Raw genomic sequence first — 25462 nt, 5'->3', positions numbered from 1 at the left:
GAATCGCGAACCGACGCAGATCTGACAGGCTGGAATTACTCAGACGTCGAATTAAGTAGGCGGAAGCGAATGCCACGAATATGCGAGAGCACGTAACGTCAATCTATCCAACGCGTTGCCTAACTGTTTCCGCCAATAATTCAACAGGCTCGAATCCACTAGCGCGCCATTTGTTTACATCGACGATAAGGTCTTTAAGCGACACGTAAAGTCTCGTTTAGATTAGCATGTTACCTGACTTTGAACAATTCGAACTCGAGCAACTTCGAAAAACCTACTTTACTAGCGTAAACTGTTAGATGTTCAGATTAGTCAAGTTACTTGAATTCAAGTTACTCGAACAACTACTTTTTAACTTCAACTACTATTTACAATTAGTGTGAACGTGGCTTAAGTTAGTCTCGAAAATCCTCACACCAGTAAGGAAGTTTTTAATGAGCCTGGTGAGTTATGTCAATAAATCCCCATCATCGTGACGAGACAAAAATCGATAAAATGCGTTAGGGTCACCAAGAAACGAAAGCAAACATAATTTCTTCTTCTTGAATTTCCTTTTTATTTCATACGTTTTTATTATATGAAAATGTTAACAGATAGATAAAGAAGAATATTAATAATGGCAATATCATCGAGTTGTGCTATACTGCTTCGATAGAATAGATGTAAATGAGGATACAACGCGCTAGGAATTTAATTAAGGTGAATACCCTTGAATGCCTTAGAATGTTCGATTTTTTTTTTGTAGCGTAGGGCATCGATTAAAAGAAAGGATAGAGAAGAAGATATTAAGTAAAAAATATTGCTTATTATACCGATCATATGGAATTAATGTAAATGAGGATGCCAACGTATCAGGAATTTAATTTCAATTTATTTTTCGTTAATTCAGTTATTATTTTGTAATTATACAATGCTGTAAATAAAATACTATTAAACTTATTTTCTTTCTTCGTGACGTAAGTTTATCAATGGGACTAATTCAACGAAGTAGATAAATGAAAATAGAATGTTTAAAGAATTGTTTATCAATACAAACGTATATTTTTTTCAATTATATTATCGTTCCCTATTGTTTACAAATTTTCAAAATCCACAATCAGAATTAAAGTATAAATAACACAAATGTATTTTGACAATAATTCAAATGAACCGAATGACAATAATTCACATTCATTGACACTGACACAAACTGATTTTTCTGAAAATATACAACATATTGGAGATTCATAAGAGAAATTACATTTTCTGCGGATTAAAGCACATTGAAAATCGAACAACGAAATCACATTTTCTGAAAATTAAAGCGGATTGGAAATTCATAATAAAATATCTTGGATTACATATACCTTATTTTATTATGTTATATACGCTTTATTAAGCCCTTGAATCGGTAATAAAATAAGTACTAATTGTATTAAGCGAATACGTTTTTAGAACCGTATAGAGATGACCTATGAATTCTAACCTAACAAATGCTACGCGTCAGAGTCCTTCATCGAAGCAAAAGCTGCACTCTTTAATTGGAAGAGAACTGATCTAATTACCAATTCAGTAATGGGAAGCACGTACAACAAGATAATATCAAAATAAAAATTCTAATAAAATACCGTAAACTGCTGAGCCAAGCATGAACAAAGAAACTTATTGCATTAATGCTCTGTAATTCTCGTTTAAGGATCGTGAAAAGAAATTTACTCAAATTTTATGATCACCTGAGTGGACATTTCTGGAAACAAAAAATACATAAATGGGAATTTTTATCAAATCAAAGATATATATATATATATATCTGACAGGTTCTAACAGGCGCAGGAACAGAAATAACCTATAATCTCGTCAATATGTAGAGTTAGCTCTAACATTAAGGTTCCCTAATCGTGTTTTTTCCAAACCATTCTAACGATCAAATAAAAATCAAGGCCGCCAATCCTAACGAGATATATAGAGGCGATTCAGATAAAACCAACGTTGATCCATAGAAACACTGGTTGTGTTAATAAACGTTTCATGTTATCGCGTAAATTCTTAGACAGGGAATATAGCCTACTAATCACCGATTCAACTCTAACGGTACCCAAACAATCGTCATAATTTACGATTCTGGCTTGTCGTTGAATCTCCTCTCTCCTTCTTTTTCCCTCTCAACGAGCACAGAGAGTGTCCCTATAACGGAGGACCGTTGTGTCGCCGTCTTTCGCATCGAATCCATCTCGCTTTCCAAGAAAACCTTCAATGAACTCGGCCGTTCATTGGCTAGACACGAGAAAGCAATTCTCATGACCGACCAAATAGATCCTAACACCAGATATACTGAAATTGGTGGATTTCGGAGATTTTTATATTCTGCAATTATTAGAAATATACAGGCAATTTTGCAAAAATTAATATATTGTTGATAGGAAACACGAGAATCCACTTTTTCCACTTTACAAACGTTGAGAACGGTCACGTGAAAGTTTCCTACGCTAATTCTCTGGTGGTCAGGCAATGAATTACAAGTTAGAATTACTAGTCTTGCAGAGAAGCACTCGTAATATTTGAAGTGTACGTAAAATATGTAAAATATGTAAAGTAACGTACGATCAAATTAAATCCATGTTGGATTACGGATATATTATTAGAAAAAGAAAGAAACGAAATCGTCTTATACTATCAGAATCATAATCAACAGATAAGAATGTAGAAAATATTAGTATACTTGAGCAAAAGACTTATACTCTTCGCCTCGCTCGCCAGAATATTGGAACAATACTTTCGTGATTGACAAAATTTAGTGTTTCTGGCACTTTCGTACTGTAAAGTGTATTTCATAAAACATTTCCGTTTCTATTCCGGAAAATTATGTAACTCGATAGTTTACATAACAAGCGAGCACAACAAGCTCGTTGGCATGTAGCAACGAAATTGCCGATTAAAACGGGGTCAATGTGTTCTAACGCGCAACACAGAAGCTGGAACGACGCGAAGAAAAGTTTAAGACCGGGGGAAGGCGTCGATGATGCAACTCTCGAGAAGTTTTGCGAGCTTTCTAATAATACTACGCGAAAACGATCGATGGAAGGCCGAAATAGAGGAGCCGAGGGATCATTTCAGACGAAAGATGGTGTGTATGGGTCTACTCAGGTAGAGTCGGCATACCATTGCGAATGTTCGGAGTTGTTCCAACAGAATTTCAAAGAAACCTTCACCATGAACTCCATTCCACCGGATTGAAATAGACTAGGTGAAGTTTAACTGTGGTCTCGAGTTTAGACAATATCAAGGATTCTATTACGTAAATGTACACAGTTTATACGAGGCTTCTAATTTTGGGACTCGTTTAGTAATTTAGTCGCTGGTTGCGTCTTCTACAATTTGTTAAAAGATGGATCCTCTATACAGTTAGTTCTAAAATTCTCCCGAAACTTCAAGTTTTAATTTTTCGTTATCGTAGAAATAAAATAAATGTAACGTAGAGTTAAAGCTTTTATTGATATCGCTGACTCGTTTATGATCCATGAAAATTTGAATGAAACTAATAAAAAACCAGTTAGTTTTAATTTATACTTCATGCATAATTACATAAAAGCAATTTGATCATTTTTGTTTATCCGAAAAAAATAGGAATATGAATTAAAAGTGAGACTTTATCTAGCACTGAATTGTAATCATCAATGATTCAATATTATATCAGTTGAAGTTAAAATTTTTTTGTAAGCTATAAAAATTTTTTTCAAAAGCACCGGATGAGTAGAATAAAAGGAAATAATAGTTTTGAACGAAGGAAACTTTCCAAACCTAACCGAAGCTCAAACCATAACCCCAACCTACCCTAGCCAGTATCTAACTCACAAATCTAACACAAACTCAAACCTAATCTCACTTATCTACAATCTTGACACTTTGATTTATTATTTTGTGAACATACATAGTTTTCGACCCAGAAGTTTCTTAAATCTAGGTTTTACGTTTTTTCAACTCTCCAATATTAACCATAATGTAGAAATCTATTAAAAATATTTAATATCGCCAAACGAAATGTAGCTAAATTAAACAACCTTACTCAATAATACCAATTAATTAATACCTATTACGATTATCCGTGAATCCAATAATACCAATAAAGTATTAAAATACATAAAAGAAAAAGGAAATCAAATTCCGTACGCGTCAACTCAACTTCTCATTAAATGTTATGCCATAATTTGCAACCCCAATCACCAAAGTGATCCGCGATTTCGCCTTGAATAGTTGATCACAGGTTCGATCGAAAATTCGATACCGAAACGTCGATCTAACGTTCCCATTAAGTTTGCGATATTCATACCAAGGCAGCCGTAGTGTCGCCAGTGCGACGATCGTGGAACAAAGACAACCTCGCCAATGGAGAAAGACAGAGAGACAGCCTGAAAACGCATCGTAGAGCAACAGAGTCGACATTACTATACTCTCTCCGTATACCCCCTCTCTCTCCCACGCTCTATCTACCGATCCCTCCCGCCAGAGCTTCCTGGCTATCCAAGTAAACAAACTCGTTCGACGAATCCAAATCTCGCGCGCACTATCGAAGAGAGGAAGAAACCGTTCTAGAGTCGTTCCTCCGTGTCGATGACGCGACCCGTGAGATAAAACGATGCATCTATATCGATATATGTATGCCAGAATAGACTCGTTTGGCTCGGATCATATGTTTTCGAACGCAGTTGCATAATCCGACGTTTAAGAATGGGTCATTTAAAAAGATACATATATACATGTTAAAGGAAAGAGAAGAAAGAAAAGAAACAAATGGAAAGCATCAGTGACAACCACTGGCCCCCCGTTGCCCTTGCACTTCCAACAATCTTGCGTCGATCAACCGGTCGGTTACCAAGCGTATTACTGCCACTGCATTGTTTCGATCGAATATTCTCCTGGCTACTATACGTACATAATGTATCCGCGTCTCCCACTCGCCGCATCATTCCTCCTCCGTTTTCGTGCTCTATCACCGCGACGCGCACAAAACCACGGTTCTACATCTTCGCACTTCGATCCTGACCGCGTTGCAAGGCCGCTCTCTGTCTTCTTCTAATCACTTTCACGAACACGCGCCTCTATACGCTGTACTCGGTCGATAACGTCGGTACCGTTCGACGTCACACCGACTTAAGAATTACGTAGACGAGTGCCGAAAAACCGAGGTTTCCGCGTGTGTATACACTCACAATCATAATACGCCCGTAGAAGAAACATGTATATGGACGGACACCAAGAGGGACGCGCGTCGAGCTGCCTCTCTGTGACAACGACCTTGATCTCGAATTCGCGCTCTATCGTGCTCTCTCTTTCTCACACCCCCATTCTCTCGTTTCCTCACTCTCGCTTGGGCAAAGAGGAACAAGGAACAAGTGGGCGCATAGAGAGCAGTTTTCCTTCGATGCAGTAATAACGTAGTTAAGCAGAATACCCACACAGTTACGCGCGGTGCGTCTCAAGATACTCGGCCTCCGACATATTCACGCACACGCATTCGAACTTCTGGTCAGGATCGTCCCTTCTCCCACGAAAGAACATCCCTCTTCGTTTCGTTAACTTCGTGTTCTTCGCCTCATCTCTTTTACTATCTACCTATCTCTCCCTTTCTCGAGCTTCGTTACCCCCTCCCACCCTCGTCGCACTCACTCCCACACACACAGCGGTAACACACAGCGTAGACGTGTAGCGAAGAAAAACCCGAATAAACGAACAGGCCCGTGTCAAAGGGTGGTTTCGTACGACTCGATTCTCTTTTTTCTTCTATCTCGACCATAACAAATAACTGATCGTTGTCTTGCGTATTATCGGCGTTTCGCGCGATGCCCCGGGGTTTGGTTGACCCCCGCGATACGACACTGGCCAGAGAAACAAGCGACACACGTCTATGTGTTTAGAGAAAGAAAGAGGAAGGAAGAAGAAGTGTATGAAGAGAAAAGGATCCACTCGCCTGAACAGTGTTGCGTTTGAGGAGCCGTGGTAGGAACTGCCCGTAGTAATAGTCGTCAGCTGATTTCGACTGGCTGGCTGGCTGAACAGTCAAGCCGTTGTTGAGGGGCGAGAGCCGAGGTACAACATGGTGGTGGGGGCAGCCGTATAGGGGGGAAGCTTTTAAAGCAATATCAGGGTCGTATCATCGTACGACGCCCCTGTCGCATCGATCTCCTCTTTTCTCGGATATTTTGCAAATCTTATCTGAATTTGGAAAATTAAAAATCTGACGATTCGATAGGAAGTCATCCTAGTTCTATCTGTAATATTAAGGTCTTGCTGTTTACGGGAATTCTTTAATAATTATGTCTTCTTTTTATAGGCAGACTTATTCATTAGAGATACAGTTTAAAGACGGCACTGTATTTTGAAAAAGATATAAGATGAGATTCGAAATTGCGTGGGCTGTAAGAACCACGAAATTGAAAGAACCGTTAATGCAGGAAGTGGAAAATCAATGAGGAGCTCCGTGACTTGGTTGCTGGTAGTGCAAGGCACTCGTATAAAATATCTAGCACGGTGATAATGTAATTCTTAACTGTCGTTATTTATATTACACGAGATATAATCGTTGACCCACCTTCAATAAGCAACCCGTTTTTACGATAATAAATATCAAGTGCCGATCATAGAATTCAATCACATATATGTTAAAAAGATTTTGTCAAGAATACGTTTCCATAAATTGAAAGAATCGAGAAACAACGCAAAACGTATTTCGGGTGATTTTTATTTTTATGCTGACCTTCATCTTGGCTGCTGAGAATTCGCACCCAGCACGTGCGAGCAGCTTTAGCAACTGACGTAATGTGAATCTTTCGTAATTTAGCGTACGCGACAGGTAAGTATTTTTTTAAAGGAAGAACCCTCACGAACCGAGAATTTGACGGGGGCCTGACGATTCATTGATTCGTCAGTGAAAACAATTCGGTAGTGAGGGAACGCTCAGCTGGGCGAACAGCTGCTGGCCGCTGTTAACGCTTGAACACTTGGAAAGCATTTTTACCTAGCCTACTAAAAGAATTTCCCTTTTTCCGCGAAAATTCTGTGTCTAAATTCTTTCAGGACCGAAAAGCCAGGTCCAAGTCTCTACCTGAAAATATACCAGCGAAAGGTCTCTTACCATTCCTTTTCCTTGAAATAAAGTAGCTTCATTTAGCTCGTAGCGACATCGTGTTGCCTGTAGTGGCAATCATATGTAGCAGTGCTTCTCAAAATAATGTAAAGTTAACCAACTCGATGTAAAAAAATCAATAGTCGAAACGTCAAATCCTGCTAAATAGATCTTTGATCTTTATTCTTTTGAATTGTAATAATCCTGCGAGAAACTTTCTTACTTGTATATTTAGGTTATGTTTCATCTATGCTTAATATAGCCATAACCTTGCCTAAACGGTGAATGTGGCATCCAATGAAATGTTGAATGTAACCATCGAATACATAAGCCTTTGTTCTTTATTGTTTTAAGTCGTAATAACTCTATAATAAGATATTTTGTTTCTTTTTTTTTCTTCTTTTCTTATACAATGTCTAGTTCATGTCTAGGTTATGTCTAGTTTATACTCTAGTATATACCTTAATATAGACATAACTTTATCGAAACTTTAAATATAACGATGCTGTAATGTTTCCTCAAAAATCGAATATCTCCGTGTAACGTTTGTTTGCTGGATTAGAGGTATTCGTAAATCAAACGTAATCTTATCGTTGTTTACAAATGAGTTTGAAGAGGTTGTATGCGCACGCTGCTATTTCATACTGATAGCTACGTAGAACAATGTATGACGAAATTGGCGAAAAATTAGAGCAGAATGGATTTCGAAGATGGAATACAAATGAATTTTGTGGAGTGAATGGGACAAGATTGGAATACCACTCTAAACAGTATGAACGAGACGCCTGCGCCAGTCTCCCCTGTCAATACTGTTTGGGGGATGCCTCCATTTCGCTGTTGGATTGATACGAGTCAATGCATGCCAGTAACAAACCGGGCATGAGAAACATTTTGTTTCCTACGACCTAGTATCGCCTACTTCTCTGACATTGATTTCTGGAAACCCTTATGTGCTCAAAAAATAACCCAATCCCGAAATCTATCGATCAGACGACTTGTTCCTTTAGCCTTCCGAATGTTATACTTTTGTCTTCTCAAAGAAACTCTTCTCACCAAATTGACTTCAAGTATGGATAAATCGTTAATTTGTAATTCCCTGGAAAATAATATTTAGAAGCGAAGACGCACTGAAAATACGTGGAAACAAATTAATGGATTTTTAATGTTCTGTTACAAGATATGTATATATGCAGAGGGAGATAATTCAGTAGTAGGAAAACAAAATTACGATAAAAGTGTAAAAGGGGAACTTATTCGGATATTTCGTTCTTTTTAATGGAAAAATTGTTAATACGATATCGAACGTTGCGTATGTGAGATTTGATAGCGTTCAATTAATTGAGGAAATGTCAACAATTGAAGAAAATTATTTTTTATCCGTAACGAAATTTCAAAAATTTTGCAATACGAATAATTTGTACAACGTAAAATAGGGAGACGTGTTCAGGATAATCTTATTAAATATCCGTCCGAGTCCCAGGAGTCGTTGTAAAAACAGGGTCGGAAAATCCCAAATAACACGATAGCGCTTGTCTCAATCGATTACGAAGAGAACCAAGCGGCACAATATTGTTCGTCATATTTGTTACTTATTTACCGAATGTCCAGCTGGACGAATTGTAAAATACAAATTAAATAATAAAAAAAATATATATTTGTTACTTTATGAAATACATCTATATTATTAAATATTTCAAGTTTTGTTCAATAAAAGTTATTGAGAAGATAACAATGAAATACAAAATACTGTCAGTCGTCCGTAGCGTTCAAATGTACTTGGACTTTTCGACACAAAATGTACACAACGCGATCGCGCTACTTGGCTCTCAAACTGATATAGAGGTTTATTATTATGATTTCGATTTATGATCTCTGTGAAATATATATTTGCGCTAAATATCTTGTAATTTCTATATATATATATTTTCAGATTTGTTTCAAACATTACCAATATAATCATAATAATTAAGTCTCATAAGAGTGGTAGAAAATTTTAAAATATTTTATGTAACACATAATATACGTATTTGTAAAAGATTTCTATAAGTTCAAATTGATGAACTACTACAAGCGTACATATGTTTGAGATGGTTTTCTACGAGCTAAATTATTTTATAAATGATGCGTATATATGTATATATGTTTGTGTATAAACAGAATATTTATCAACAGTAGATGTGAACACGAGAACTGAATTTTCTTTGGCATGTTCTTTGTATCACGAGCACTGATTTCCACACTTTGGCACCTACTTACGTATATAAATTGCGGTTTAATATTTGCCACGAGTTTATATCATACTAAAATAATTCTACTATTTCGAGAGCAGAAATAAAAATATCAACGAAATCACAGAACCAGAACAAGTTTATCTATGTCCATAAAATAGCCATTTAAAAACTTGATGAGTTCTAATGAACTCGTAAAATTTCTTACAAAATAAGAAGAGTTCTGATGTCACGTCAACCTTGTATCAATAATGAGCTTTTTTTGCTTCTGTTTTAGGAAATTTATAGTGTTTCTCATTTTCTTTTTTCGTTTTGGATAAATGTGTCTTGGGAATGACAATAATCACGGATAAGTAAATGTATTTGCTTATTGTAACGGCGTCTAAACACGTTGAAAGATGTAAATAAATTCAATATTTGTGCAAGTTTCATAGCGGACGAAATTAATTTTTTTATACATTATTTTTGAAATTATTTAGCATTTGTCTTTGATTCTGTATTATTTTGAGAAATTTGTCAACTTTGCGTGAAACAATATAATTTATAGCTGTGTCATAATAAATTTGATTCCAAACCTCAGTTTGTACCCTTCTATCAAGTATCTATTCATGCAATGTGTAGGACAAGTTTCATAAAACCGGTTACGAGTGTTTCCGTTTTATTCCGCTCATAATTAATTTTTTCAGTCATTTCTCTCGAATTTATACAGCATTCATTTTATTAATAATAAGGAACGTAGAAAATTAACTTGTAGGTATGTACACAGTATATGTTTAATTAGAATTACAAATAGATATAAAAATAATATTTAAAAAACATGATTTTTTAAATATACATTTTTAGTGTAATCTTTATTGGAAGTTTTGCAGGTCTTTCATTTTTGCCATAAAGTTGCTCACCTTTTTTTTATCAATTCTTTTTTGCCAAGTTTCACTGATTTTAAAATGCGATCCAACAATTACGGCGTCAGAGGATAAATAATCTTTTATATTGTCTTTTGTAACGCCAGAACCAATAAGAACTGGTATTTTACTATTCTGTTTAATCTCTGTATATAGTGTGATCTTTCATTATTAAAATTTTTATATAAATGTTACAATTTTACAAAATAAGGAAATACCTGTAAATTCTGATACGTTAACTGGGTCACCGGTGGTAATCCCTGTCAGTATTATTCCATCAGCTAAGAAAAATTTTGCTGCTTTTACTGTCTCTGATGAACTTACATCAGAAGTGATTGCATGTGAACTATAGGAAAAGAACAACAAGATTTTTACATTAGACTAAGAACAAATCAAGCAAAAAAATGAGTTTCCCTTTTCAAGTATATTAATAAATTACCTATGCTTCTTTTTAATGTCAGCAAGAATAAGAATATCATCTGCATCAATTTGTTTTCTATATCTTAATAAAGAGCCAGCACATGCATCTGTAAAACCCTCATCTGCAATATGAGAAAAGACAAACCCTTCTGCTCTGATAAATTGAAGATTTGCTGCCTTTGCTACAGCTATGGCTTCCTTGTTACATCCTGCCAAAATCTATTTCGGTTATTGTCTCTTCTTTAATAAGTTATAGATTTTTCTGATATTTTATGTGATAAATTCTTCGATTCGTACCTGTATACCACAGGGTATATTTTCAGGTAATACTTTTCTTACTTCTGTGCAAATTCTGGTCATTATTGCTGTAGTTTCAGGAGTTAAATCTTTGGGCTTTACATATGGAATGTCATGCATATTTTCTACTAATATACCGTCCTTAAAAGTAAATATGCTATATTAATAAACCATGAAACTAATAGCAGATAAATTATGTAATTAAACTTACAATATTATATTCACTATAAGTTATCGCTTCTTCTATTGCATTACTTATAATTTTTTTAGTATTACCACTATACAAAGGTGTTCCTGAAAAGTATCATTTTTCAATATCATGAGCCAATAATGTGCAAATATAAATAACAAATGAAACAAGTCATTCATTGTTCAAAAAATATTTTTCAACAAAATATTTTTGCTGGATATTGTTTTGACGAATTCTTAAGTTTTACGTATTTTTAAATCTAACGGAAATTTTATACCAGGTAATGCACCAACGTGTATCATCCCAATCACAGAACATTTCCCCTTTTTAAAAATGTTATAGAATCGTGACATATTTCTAGAAAAGTTTTAGTTTAAAGTCACTTTCGCAAACCTTAACTTTAATCACAAATATATAATCGAACTATATATTATACGCTAAAATAACTGTATTCTGTACTTTAACTACGAAGTTTTGATTAAATAATCAGCTGTTTCGTATCGAGCGCACTGTTGCATCTTTGTTGGATATTTGAGTTTAAAAAGAGACGCAAGGAGGACTTGTAACAGTTAATTTCTATTGATTTGATGTTCCATATTTTTCACCAAACTTACAGCATATATATTTTTAAACGAATGCTGCAATTATTTGAAACCATTTGTAAATAAATATTTATAAATTTCAGGAAAACATAGTATAGTTAGGTTAATTTTGAATGATCTTAACCTTCTACGTGAATCAAATCAACTTTTAAGGATTTGGTTTCAGAGTAATTTTTTTTAACGTTAAAAGCATTTTTGCAATGAAGTAATTTTGACAGAATCTACTTTATTGTATCCGGTGTATACAAAATATATTTAATTGAAGAAATATTATTTATATTGTTGCAATAGAAATCTAGGGAACTACAATACGGAACGTGCAAAGAATTAGTTATTTTTTACGCCATCTACAATTTTGGGCATAGATACTAAAGATTATGTGTCGTTCATGTCGATAAAGTAAAATTTGTGATATTGGGCATTTGAATTCTATATTGCTGTATTTAGTCAATGGTCGTTGCATCGTCGTTTGAGGTTGTAACATCACTGGCTAAGGACAGGATAGACGTGAAATTAAATGGCACTTTGTGTCTTAGGTTCTGAAACACTTGGAAAAAGATCTGAGCGCTTCTTACATCTTCTGGAATTTTACTATGATGAACATAGAAAACTTCATGTAAGAAACGTATTTTGTGTATAACAATGAAAAGTGGCAAAGTTATCATACAAAATACTTTCATGTGAAATACTTTTTAAGCAATAATTTTGAATTAAAGTGCTAATGTTAGTTTGTAATAATTATGATAACTATAATACTATTTTAGTAACTGTTATATCCTGAAATAATTTCTCATAATTAGTATGATATGAAATTTTACAACTTTAAACTTCTCGTTTTAATAGCGGTAGATAATAGGTAGCTTACTTTCTAACCTAACCTAATGAAACTTCAAATCGTTCGAAGGATGTCATTTAGTGCGTAAAGTTTGATGCTTGAGCGTTCATGATAAAATGCTTAATCGAAGATTAATTTTATCATTTTTATTCTTACGCTTATTCTCCCTGTGAATATCGGAATTTTAGGTTAAATAGGTTGGAAGTAATATGCTATATAGCCTCTGATATAAAACTTCTTGGACCTTCAAGTGCTATCAATATAGAGCTTTCAAATTCCTATCTTAACCCTTTGCGGACTACTGCCGCATATATGCGTTCCGTGTAAGCCATCAATTTGGTCGAGGAACTCGTATATGCGTTTGGCGAAAACAATTGATAGAGCCGAACGATTCATATATGTGTGCCACGTGAATGCACCGCTATGCGCGAGAAACTCATACACATGTTCGCCGAAAACAAATGATAGAACCAAAAGACACATATTTGTATAATTTTTTCTATCCTGTGGAGAATCTGTGCATGTACATATATAATTATGACATCTATGAATAAAAATCACGTCTAAGCAGAAATGTGCGCTGGCAATTTGAAATCTACCACGGCATGACTATCGCGACAGCAGCTCGGCGCCACGGTACGGTTCACTTCGAACCGTCTAGGGCTAATGAATAATGACAAAATTTTGAAGTTTATATGAATTTTCTTACCTAAACACTGGTCTTTCTATCTACACAGGAGAGATGAAATACAATAAGTTATTCTTTCAATTTACTCCATTATTTTCGAAATTAGCTCGATCCCTCTTTTTCCCTTTTGCTAGATCGATCATTGATTTTAATATTCCTATCTGTTTTATTATATGTTACCGTATCATGTATATGAAGGTAACATCGAGATCTGTTTTACCCTTATTTGAAAAAAACAATCTATAATATCTAGAAATCGATGATAGGTTACCAACAGATACGAATTATCAATCTTATCGTTACATGACTTGTAACAAAGTAAACTGAATATTTCACAGTCGGTTATGTTAAAAATTATACTAACTAGATAACAAAACTTATCAAGCTCTATATAACGTAAACACTTATTCTCGAACATCCGATATGAATCTTAATAAGGTCTTTTTCTATCTTAAATGTTTTTAACATCGTTTACATCCCGACCAAAAAGTTTCTTCGTGCGGCAGTATGAGGTCGTGGCGACGCGTGGTAGCGTGACGCCGCCACCTCTCGTGGTTCCCCCGTTTCGCAGGTTTTGTTGTGACCGCGGTGGCTTTGACGACAGTTGCGCGTGATTGCAGTCAAGCAGTGCGGTCTTACGGTTCGCTTCCATCGCGAACAATCGCGTGTGCCGGCCCTTCGATTGTTCTTTCGTCTCAACACCCTCGTAACGATTATTTCCAATTCCTTTGCAACTATTTCCACTCAAATTATTCCCACCTTCCTGCCCATAGTTTCTCATAGTTTACCAGAAATTTTCTCCAAACATTTTCAAACATCCGCAAGCTCAAGAAAACACATTCATCCGCATAGTGGCCTAGAATCTTCTAATCTCTTTGAGCTTTCCGCTGAGACACGTGTTCGTGAAAACGGGGTTATGCGAGTTTTCTGCACTTGCTGAAGCTAATTTATCACGATGACACTTCGGTATAAAGTAACGCCAGATTTCCGAGTGGTTCTGCCGGAGAATTTGATGATGTTCAGACTTGGACAATGCTGGTGATGTGTCCGTGCTGAAGCCTTAGGTGACAGGGGTTTTTGCGAACATTTTTACTCACAATAGACAGATTTTCACGTGGCTATACAACGATTCTCAGCAGCAGATTTACCTGATTGCTATGGACACAGCTCTTTTGCCGATTAAATAAGTGGACAGAATTCTTTTAGATACACAATCGGTCACTGTTTGATGACCTCAATTCTGATTAGTGTTTACAGTGAGGTTCTTCGAAGTGACAAATCTTTTTTTAAAAATAAACGACAAATGTAACTCGGGCCTACCCTTATGAATTATTTCAGATCCTCCTAATGACCTGTTGTAGACAGCGAGGTTTTTCAAATTGAGCAACTAGTTTTACAACAAAATACATCGAATGTAATTTGGTTAGGATCGATTGATTAAGATTTTTAACGGTCCTAATGGAGATTCAATCAAATCTTTTAAAGCAGGAGAACCTACGATGATCCTGATAATGATTTAACGGATAGTTAATGGATAGCGAAGTTTTTGAGGTTAGTTCGTTCAAGAACGAAAGACACTGAACTAAAATTGTTCAGACATAGCTAAAGTTCTAGAGGAGCGGTTCTGATTATAGTCTGCAATCGAACAAAAGATAACTTCACTTCTCTATCTGAGTAATCTTTGGCCACAGTTATTCTATTAAGTGTATAAGTATGTGAAGAGGAAACTGTACGTTGAATAGAGGAACCAGTGCTGCTCTTAATTAAAGCAATCGATCAAGAAACATTGAGCAACTGAGAAGAGGATATAGGTAAATGATTCCCTCGTACAACTAAAGATATATCGGTGTCCTCGTTGCAATGCGTTTCAAACATCAGCTCTTTTATAGATTTTACGATTCACTATGCCGCTTTTGTTTCCGCTTATCGATTCTTAATCCTCTTCGAGGCAATCTGTTCCACGGTCGGAATTTATCGGTGCAATTAAAATTCCAGACGATTCTGAACGTAGCATCTGATCAAGAAATTTATTCTCTGACTTTACAAACGAATTTTATTTTTATCTTTAGAAAATCGAAATTATTCCAATCGTCGAGCTATTCTTTATCGATTCTGTGATTCTATAAACGAAACTTATTTTTCGATACTATAGTACGTAAATATTAACGGATCACTGTATATTCGATCAATTCGTATTATTATTATGTTTAACTTGTTGCCACGAGGACACCGGAATTTCAACTTGCCTGAATTTATTGGTTCTTGCACGCTTTTCGCCGATTTGTCGATACCTCGAAGACCTGCAATAGTCACGAAGGAACATAGTCGCGCGTTCGCCAGGCACGTCACGTTGCGAAATCTGCATTTGTCGGGCTTTCGCTGGGCCAAGTAGTTGGCCGCGGCCATCAAGCCTACGGTAAAATACCATCGTCCCATCACGTTTAAATGCTGTCCCATTCTCACCACCCTCTTGTCCACTACTTTTCTTTCGCTATATGTTGAAAATCGCCTGGATGTTACTTTACAACTTACGTTCAATTAATAACAACTTCCTATGTTCCGCGTGTTAATTAATCAATCCTTTGCCTTTATGAATCAAATTGTAATTTCAACATTTTTCTTATAAGGATTAAGACGTGTCTGCTAACTTTTCTCAACAATTGTAGAAATTGCAAGGTTCAGGAATATTTGCCCAATTTTCTTTGTCGTCTGTCACATCCCTGTGTGCATGTATTAAAAATATCAGATATAATCTTCCCCGTACAAATAGTCGTTCACGTGGCATTTATTTTGTCAAATATTTCACCACTTTGACTCGACGAAATTCGGTAGAATCGATTAGTTCCAGCACCTTGGAATTTCCACTGATTTTTGCGTCACGTTCATTATACCAAATTCGTCTTGTTGTCTTTGCTTCACTCGTCATTCAGCGTTATATTATCTAGCCAAGTTCTTCATCCGTGGGTTTTACTAGACTACGGTAGGTTAACTAGAAGCACGTTCGCTGTCGTACATTCACCTCCTGCCTCTTATTTATTACCTTTAATATGGCAAAAGTGGTTCCTTGGTTAACGTCGATTGAAGGTGGAGGCTACTTGAACACGCTTCCGCGTTTAGTTGAAAAGTAATAGAATTTCTCCAATATTGAACAACTTGAAAATCACTAAATTATACATTTCCAAATACTCTTGTTTCATTTCGACGTTTATTAAAATTACAACTTGTTACCTGCATCTTACAGTCTTCTCCCTACGGCCCCTGTAACTTTCATAAACAAAATTTATTAGAACCTCTAAAAATAACGGTGATGACAAAAAGAAAAGAAGGTAGAATGATCAAAGACACTCATTTAATTCAATCAAGTTACTATGAACTACATGACCTTCGAATCACCCTAAAAATACGTCGACATCTATCAAGCTTGCCACAACCAGAGTAAACCAACAGTTCCCTTTAAGCAACAAACGAGCACGTGAATCAGCCGATTGCCAGTCGACAAGCTGGCTATCGATCGTCCTTTCAATTCTTCCTCTTCTCTCTCTCTCTCTCTCTCACACTCTCTCTCTCTCTCCTCTCTCTCTCACTCTCTCTCTTTCTAATCTACGAGTATAAATGCAGAAATTTGATAGAGAAGGTTAAAAGCCACGCTACGACCTCTGCTGAATGTTTCAGAAACGCTGAAAAAAGACTTGAGCATAAAAAACACGCTGTAGGACAAAAGAAAGCTCTAATGACATGGTAATACAGAAAAAAAAGAAAAGGAAACGGTACAATTTTAGAGAAACACTTGTAATTAAGGAAAACGATGAAATTATTAATAGACACGATATACAAGACAAGCATCGTTGACGTAGCGTAGTTATTACATACAACCATGAATTTTTTAGACTCTCCCTCTCGTCAGCCATTCCATGCGAAACATCGTTAGTTTGTATCGTAATTTCGACAGATTATCTCGACGATGAATACCGACTTAAGGTAAAAGGCCGACACGCGATAACAACCGAAAGATAAGAAGTAACATTTTTAGAACAAAACGAGTAACCGTCGCGTGAACAAGAATCCAGCCAGCTATCTTTAGGCCAGATTTATGCCTGCGATTTGGTTTATGTCTTGCCCGCGGTTTAAATGCCGTTTGAACTCCCTGAAACCTGTCAGTCTTTTATTAGCCAATTTCGTTTCGCCGACACGTCAGTCTTGGAATAAATTCTTGCAAAACTTACCGATAAATCTCTCGAACGTAATTAGACCCGGAAGATCGGCAGCCTTCGCGTGGAATCTTCTGCAAAGCGAAACGAATGCAGCACGCGTAAGATCAGACGTTTCTTCACGATCGATAGGTTTTGCTCACTTTGCTCAAAAAATGGAATCAATCAATTTGTAATTATCGTTAACACCGTTTCACGCTCGTTTCAAACGAAGTAATATCCCTATAGATTTTCATCAATTGTCATTCATACGTTGAATTATTTCATATTATTCATTTCATTGAATCTTCGCCAATAGCAATATCAATACCCAAATACCATCCTCCCATCCTTAACCTTCCCTATATTCCCTGAAAATAGCCAATTCCCTACCAAGTATCCAATTCGCAACTTGAAAAAGACAGTTCTCCCCCCTTTATAGTCTTCATCCCTTATATTCTCCTGACGGCATTTTTCAAGTGACGAATTTCCACGAATTCACATAGATATTGTCCTTATGAAACTGACGGAACTCCAGTCAGAAATTGGAGTCCCATCTTTTTCACCCTTGTATATACATATATACAGGGTGGTTGGTAACTGGTGGTACAAGCGGAAAGGGGGTGATTCTACGCGAAAAAAGAAGTCGAAAATACAGAATAAAAATTTTTTTTTTTAATTTTTCCATCGAGACAACGATCTACAGTGAGATCCGTTATAACGAGACGCGATAAAGTGCACGCATACCGAGCGAAAATTCAAAGTCGATTTTCTCGAAAACAAAGCCTCAAACGAAAAATTGTTATTCTATATTTTCGACTTCTTTTTTCGCGTAGAATCACCCCCTTTCCGCTTGAACCACCAGTTACCAACCACCCTGTATATATATACACATATACATATGTGTTCTGCCCTAGTATATATAAAACAGCACGTACTCTCCTGCAAACAATACGTGTGTACGCAGTTTAAAAGCTTCCCTCGTAACAAAGAGCGGTGCTTCTGGTGCGTAGATACAGGATGGCGAGTTCGCATGGACGTTGAAGGGCCTAGCCTGACCAACATAAGAGGGGTTGTCGAATGGACATCAATGTGATTGGGAGTTATAGCGGTATTATGCTATACTTAGGGTTATTCCAATTGACGAATTCTTCAGATGGGGTGAATACGACGGATCACACTGGGTTCTTTAAATTTGTATCCAAGGTCATCCGAAGTTATGATTCTTGCCGTGCACGTTCACGAGATATGAGTATTATGAGGCAATAGCATTATACAGGTTGTCCCTAACAATCATGGTACAATAGAAAGGGGGTTGATTCTAGTTGAAAAGACGGGTCGAGAATATAGAATTGAATTTTGTCCATATTACGCTTTCTTCGCGAGGAAATCCACTTTGCAAATTTGTCAGATATACTTAAATTTGGATCGTTTGGGATTAAGTAAAGGCGAATAATTGACACAAGGTTGTCGTGAGAGTAAAATTAAGTGGTCTACGTACAATAAAATCTTCTCGACCAATATGATAATTTGAACAATTCGTTCAAGAGGACAGAGGTCGTACCATTAATCGAAGAAACAAGAGTCATCGAATTCTTGAATCAGCACAAATTTTTTTCTGCAACACGCGTAAATTTTATCTTTCCAAAATCACTTCAAATAATACGACTTCCCCTTAATCTATAGAACCCTCCTACAGTCGGAAAATTTCGAAGCACTTTCAACGATAGGATAGTGTCTATACCCACTTCAACATTATCCTACACGTGCTCTGAACTTGAAAAATAGCAAAGAAACCACACCCAGCAGCTGGCCTAGAATACACACTATAAAGAGCATCATCCATTTTCCTTCTTTTCATATGTATACTATATCTCATATCTCCAGTCAGCTACCAAGGTTTACATGTTTACACGTATCGAATTTTGTATATTTGACCCTCCAAGGAGATTAAAGGCGTAATCGCGTAATCGTGCCATTTCTTAGCTGCATGCGCGTGCAAGAAATTTTCTTTTCACTGTAATGTTTTGTACTCAAAGGGTGTACGTAGATCTTCACGACTGACTATATACGCAACATATTTTCTCGTTCCGGTTGGCATCACCAAAGTGATTATTGGTCCCAGCCAGTGGCGATCAGCGTGGAAAGCCGTTATCCCGTAAAATAACAAGGATCGCTGCGTCAGCCGCTATATTTCATATTTTCACGTCTCTCCTTCTCCTATCCTATGTCTCTGTTGATGACAATCTATTGGAAGGAAATGGCCTGCTGCGGGGCCGGCCTATTTCGCTAACTACGTTAGACGATATTATATCGTTCGACCATCTGAAACATCCTGGCCCGTCCTATCACTGGCTCCCGAGAGATGTTACGAAATTAACGAGTCTCGATCATCCCTGGTTACGTTATTTTTGCCCCGAAGAAATGACGGGGTCGCTTCGTAAAACTATTTCCAGCTTTCGTCGCGTTCTTAATAGACGAGTTACTTGGCCTAAATGGCTAGAGATCAACGTATCGGGTTGGCCGAAAGATGGTTATTAAGGAAAATTTTCTAGACAATTGAATCGATCCATATCGAAAGCTTTCGTATTTTTGGACTGTTTATTTCAATTGTTCGTACGTCGAACGAGTTAAAACTTCGCGAAATAGGTTAGGTTAGGAAAGTCAACATTTCCATAACAATTTGGTGTTCCAAGTTTCGAAATTTTAGCACGAGTTTCAGTCTCCAATATACTAATGAGAGACTAATGTAGGTTCTTTATGGATCAGTGTGCATTTCCTTTTTTATATGTTTTTTATACGGTTTTAATGTCCACTATACTTCTCTTCTTTAAAGCTTGTAGTCAGTACTGAAATGCTTGTTTACGAGAACTTGGTGACGAAAAGCACAGTTCTATTAATTATACGATGAATCCATTAGTTTTCCTATGGATTAATCTTTCCATGTTTCTTCCGTTGAGCTACGTTTTGAACGAAATGTTTACGTGCAAATTGTAGATTAATAATCTTTTTACAAAAATACAAATAAAAAGTTGTGCACTGATTTAGTTTTTATTAGCACTCTATTTTCTTGTCATTTCTGTGTGTCGTAGAATATTATGATGTTTCACCTAGCGCATAACGATAGCTTTATTTTCGTGTTCCATGAATTTCGGCTTGTGTTACCAGGTATTACTACGTAATTTACCAGTCACCTGATTGCCTGAGATGGTTCATTTTTGATAAAACACAAGAGTGTTTTCTTTATACTATCCTATGTGATCTAATATACTATTCTATGTAAGCAATTGTACTACATTAGGTAACCGAATGTACTACACTTTTCTTTTTTTTTATACATGAAGAAATAGTAATGGACAGCCCGCCGCTCTTTCGTGTAGTGTCAGGTTTATCGACAAAAACTTCCTACACTATGTAACCAAATGTAGTACACTATGTTACCGACTGTAATACACTATGTGTCAGAATGTAGTATACTATGTAAAAGAATGTAGTACATCATGTAATATAAAAATAAATAAAAATATGTCATACTATATTGTATTGTTACGTCTGGTCACCGGAAGTTACTTGCTACTAACTATTCGACCGATCAACATCTTGACTCGCTAGTCAATTTTCAATTTTTTTTCTTTTTTATGCGCGAGGAGGGAAAAATGTATTATGTATACCCAGCGGCCCGTGTTTAATATACGTACCTTTGAGGTGGCAAGATGTTTGCGCCACCTTGGAGGTTTCTGCTGCCCTCCGGAGCAGCTCCGCTCCTACGTACGCAGCAGAGGTCGTCCTCATCTCCTGCTCGAGCTTCTCGGGAACCCCGGGGACCCGACGACCCTCCTTTCCATCCCACGGGTCGTTTGGACGACGGCGGGTTCCTCTTCCTCCGTCGTCTCCCCGGTCTGCAGGCTCCCTGCCCTTGTTCTTATTGGGTACAGGCTCCCTCCTTATAGGTTTAACGCCTGTCTGCACAGGCTAAGGAGCCGACTTCTCTCCCCCCCCCCCCCCCCCCTCCTCTCGTCACTTCCCCCATCCTCTTCTCTTCGTTTTATTGGAGTGCGTATCATCTGGTCCGTACGGCCCTCATCCACTCAGGTTTCTGGGGGCCACCAATTCCTGCGAAAAGGACGTCACCCCCCGGCAAAGCCGCTTACCGGGGGGAGTGCCCTCGACTGCGAGGTACCCTATCACCGCGTACCTCTGCTTAGAGTTAGGGGCTTTTATAGAGGTTATAATCCTAGCGGTCTGGCCAATGAAGGGAAGACCTCCGGCACATTGAGACACGATTATTGGAATACGGTATTTGGGCTAAGGTTCCTCGGATCGCATTCCCGTACTGTGACTCGCCAGCGAGTCCACAGCCCCCCGAGGGATTGGAAATTGGGAGGTAAGAAAAAGGGGAGAAATAAGAGAAAGAAAGAGAAAGCTATGAACCCCGGCCTCCTTAGTAAAATGCCCCTGCCAGCCTCGCGACCGGGACCAAATCATGTCCCCTCACGAGCCAGAGCTGTTGAAGTAGGTCCGGCGAGTTATTAACCCGCGACGACCCCCTGGTTTTTTTATACCACGATGATACCCTGCTCTCTTCCTCGGGAAGCGTGGTTTTTTAAGCCACGTCATCATGTACAGTCGACATTTTCTTCCGGAACCACCAGTCACAGTTCGAGGAAAGGGTTGTGATATGGGAGCAGGACAGAGGAAGGGTGTTTAGGATAGCCATTGCTCCGTTAGCCACTGGCAAGCCAGCGTTTACCAGGACCCACCGACGTGGAGGAGGAGTTGGCACTTGGCACTGGTGGGTGTGAAGAGTGCAACGCCATACCAGCACCTTCGGGACCGATGCGTTGAGACCTGGAACAAAGTAAACTCTAAATCTAGTTCTCTAAATACGTCAGAAGACCTATGCGACAAACTAATCGATCCTCGCACTAAACTCATCTCAACTTCAATAATCTCTCCTAAATTTGTTTACTTAGGCCAAGTCGGATTGAGAACTAATTCACCATCAACCGCGCAATCAAATTGGCCTTGCAATCTGGATCACGTCCCCCAAAATTTACTCTGATTTTCTGGCGAGGAATTTCAACTAGACATTCAACCACTTGTTGAAAGTGTTACGTTTCTGACTGCAACTACGAAGATTGATCCAATCCCACGAAAATTGAGGTCGTCCCTTTCTTCTACGTATCTTGAAACCGCTTTGTTTGGAGAAGGAGGGCGGAGGATTCCTGGCCAAACACTCAGCGCAGTCTTCAAACTTGATCAACTTTCTCAATGATCGTTCGTACGGGACTGAACTTTCTTATTTTCTTGCAATCTCTTCAGCACGTTACAAGAAGTTTCTCCTGTCTTCTTCGTTTTGTTGTCAATCTTGGACGTTTATGTAAATTGAGGTTAAGTGGATCAATCGAATGTTCAATTGCAGGATCGATGAGGTTAGTTTGTCCTTCAGATTATTTTAAGCGGTAAATATGATAAGTAAATAGTAAATAACGCAATTTTATATCTCTTTGAAGATAATCATGGAAATGGAATATAAATATAAACCTTCGTATTGTAACGAGAATTTTCTTTTGAATATTTTTAATGTTTTTGGGTATCACTTGTGCATTTTAAACACTATTGTATATTCAAGCTTCTCACGAATGCATAAAAATTCGTAGCGTGCTGTACATAATAAATTTTCGGTGCTTTCTAAAATTTCAAACGAAGAAATACAAATGCAGATTTCACGACATATTAAGTTCGTCTTGCAACAGGTTCAGAGGTTCGACACTTTGAAAAGATTCGCGATTAGACATAGTTCTACGATTTCAGATGAAACTACCGGAAGAGGACGACAAAAGTGGCCCAGCAACTACAAACTAACCAGTAATACACATCGGCCTTTTCGTCACAGAGTGACTAAAACTAAAATTATAAGAGTGACGTGTCTTTAAATAAATGCAATTTAAAAGTAAAATTTGCAATATTAATTAAAAAAGTGTAGAACTCTTCAAAGAATAGTTTCATAGAATACTTTACGTCTTGATGAAAATCTTCACTAATCTTCAATAAGTGAAAACCAGTGTGTGTCTTGTAAATATTATACATTTAAAATTTTTGAAAATTACATAAGATTTACCAGATTTTAAAACTTCTCAGTACCTCAACGATAATCCCTAGGTAACTAGATTTAAAAAGTCACTAGTTCTCCTCTCTACAATTTTTCACAAATATAATCGAGTTTCTTCTGGAGGACCAACGCACTTCGCTTTTTCTACTTTCCACGTTTTCGAGAGTTTTCTTACTAACAACGAATTAGAAAGAGAATAAGAGCATCAAGAAAGAGCTTAGAATTGACACTTTCAATGGAAGAGTTGAAATAATTGTTGCTGATTTCAACATTCGTAAACAGTTCCATTCTTAACTGTAGAATTCACGGGCGAGTCGGTTTGTCTTAATTTTACGGAGCTTGGGGCCAAAATAAAGAAGACTTTTAAACTGTCGTCGCGAAATTGGAAGAAACTGCGTATTTATATTTCATTAAGCTCAGAATCTTTGTCAATGACAAATTTTACTTTTGGGACGATCTCGAGTTCGTGATCACGAAAGAATCTCACAGCTTCAAAATTGGAGAAGAATCCGATTAGTGAAACAAAATTTCGAAATAAAGAGAAGTTGAAAATCGTAGAAGACTAAAATTGAAATAAATATCAGCATACTATAAATATATTAATATAAATATATCAAGAAATATAATTGACAAATATAAATATATTAAGAAATATCAGAAGAAAGATTCAATATGGAAGAAGAAAAATGGAACGAAGAGAAGTAATTCAGCCAACAATAGGTTCTAGATAAATAAATCAATTAAACAAAATCCTAAAATTACGAAACTTTCGTAACTATGTTAATTCTACGACAGTTGCATTTCAAAACTTAATTTTGCCGGAGTCTGTGAGCAAGTTGGAAAGGAAAATAGCAGAAAAGAGAAGAAGTTATGGTCTACTGAGACATTCAGAGGATTCCTGGCAGTGCAGAGCGGAAATTCTCAAAGAGACCGTGCTTCTTGGAAAAGCAACGTTAAGATAAAACTTCCTCCGCAGTGAATCTGAAACTTGTTCTCTGTCGGGGTGTGTCTTCTTTCGCGCACTTCCAACCCTTGCGCATTCGCTGCAAAATTTTTCCAGAGAAACAAGTAACAAGGACAGAAATAGCAACAGGGTTGCTGGAAAAAAAAGAAGAGAAGGAGATGATGAAGTCGGACGATAGGAAAAGGGAGATGCTTTCGAGACGGGCGTGTAGCGAAAGTGGGTCACATCCGGGGTCTCTGGGAACCGGAAGTGGACCAGGGGGCGGCAGTGGTCATCTTTGGGGAAAGAGGAACCAGGGACGTACTTCGGCGCCTGTAGTAGGCCATGCTAAGCACCCAGCCATCATTCTCAGGACCAGGAGGAGCTGGCCTGTTGCGCCAATGCACTACAGAAGGTAGGGAACTTTTAATCAAAAATTCAATATAGTATATTATTTTGATCGTCTATTATCTAATGTAATTGTGTATAAACAATAGTATATAATAGACAATTTTATTGAAAATTGTAAAAATGTTATACAGGGTGGTTGGTAACTGGTGGTACAAGCGGAAAGGGGGTGATCCTACGCGAAAAAAGAAGTGGAAAATATAAAATAAAAATTTTTTTTTCATTTTTTAAATTTTTCTATCGAGACAACGATCTACAGTGAGATCCGCTACAACGAGACGCGATAAAGTGCACGCGTACCGAGCGAAAATTCAAAGTCGATTTTCTCGAAAACAAAGCCTCGAACGAAAAATTTTTATTCTATATTTTCGACTTCTTTTTTCGCCTAGAATCACCCCCTTCCCGCTTGTACCACCAGTTACCAACCATCCTGTATATTAGAGAAAATTCTGATAATTCACGATTCTAGATTACGTTTACTTTAATTACAATTAAATTGTAATTATGACTTGGAGGAATCGTTAGATACGGAAATTGAATACAGGAAACAA

The 25462-nt window shown here is 37.1% G+C and overlaps 2 protein-coding genes and 1 long non-coding RNA gene across 5 annotated transcripts in view; 1 reads left to right on the top strand and 2 right to left on the bottom strand.

Annotated features, from left to right (window-relative positions):
• The window catches only part of LOC126874861 (FK506-binding protein 5-like), a 169682-nt gene that overhangs the window by 9989 nt on the left and 134231 nt on the right, over positions 1-25462 (bottom strand). The window lies entirely within an intron of this gene.
• On the top strand, positions 5945-8753 carry LOC126874871 (uncharacterized). Its single transcript, XR_007693070.1, has 2 exons — positions 5945-6247; positions 6308-8753. It is a non-coding gene; the product is annotated as an uncharacterized LOC126874871 (long non-coding RNA).
• On the bottom strand, positions 10083-12178 carry LOC126874848 (uncharacterized protein F13E9.13, mitochondrial). 3 transcript variants are annotated; one of them, XM_050637364.1, is made up of 7 exons: positions 11863-12178; positions 11414-11774; positions 11158-11240; positions 10947-11087; positions 10669-10868; positions 10448-10575; positions 10083-10375 (listed from the first exon to the last, which is right to left on the bottom strand). In XM_050637364.1, exons 2-7 carry the CDS (start codon positions 11487-11489, stop codon positions 10179-10181), a joined length of 825 nt encoding a protein of 274 aa, XP_050493321.1. In that variant the 5' UTR covers positions 11490-11774; positions 11863-12178; the 3' UTR covers positions 10083-10178. The 3 variants fall into 3 exon arrangements, with proteins under 3 accessions (XP_050493321.1, XP_050493319.1, XP_050493322.1); XM_050637362.1 differs by lacking the exon at positions 11863-12178 and having other exon boundaries at positions 11414-11856; XM_050637365.1 differs by lacking the exon at positions 11863-12178 and having other exon boundaries at positions 11430-11856.

This window comes from Bombus huntii, chromosome 16 (assembly GCF_024542735.1).
Source record: "Bombus huntii isolate Logan2020A chromosome 16, iyBomHunt1.1, whole genome shotgun sequence".
Classification (NCBI taxonomy): Eukaryota; Metazoa; Arthropoda; class Insecta; order Hymenoptera; family Apidae; genus Bombus; species Bombus huntii.
This window is presented reverse-complemented; position numbering and strand designations above follow the sequence as displayed.

Bases quoted from the DNA above. Each gene is read 5' to 3' on its own strand.
- LOC126874848 (XM_050637364.1), bottom strand. From the start codon at position 11,489: ATGTCACGATTCTATAACATTTTTAAAAAGGGGAAATGTTCTGTGATT. The intron at 11,241-11,413 runs GTATAAAATTTC...GATACTTTTCAG, and splicing joins ACACGTTGGTGCATTACCTG to GAACACCTTTGTATAGTGGT. The intron at 10,869-10,946 runs GTACGAATCGAA...TAACCGAAATAG, and splicing joins ATATACCCTGTGGTATACAG to ATTTTGGCAGGATGTAACAA.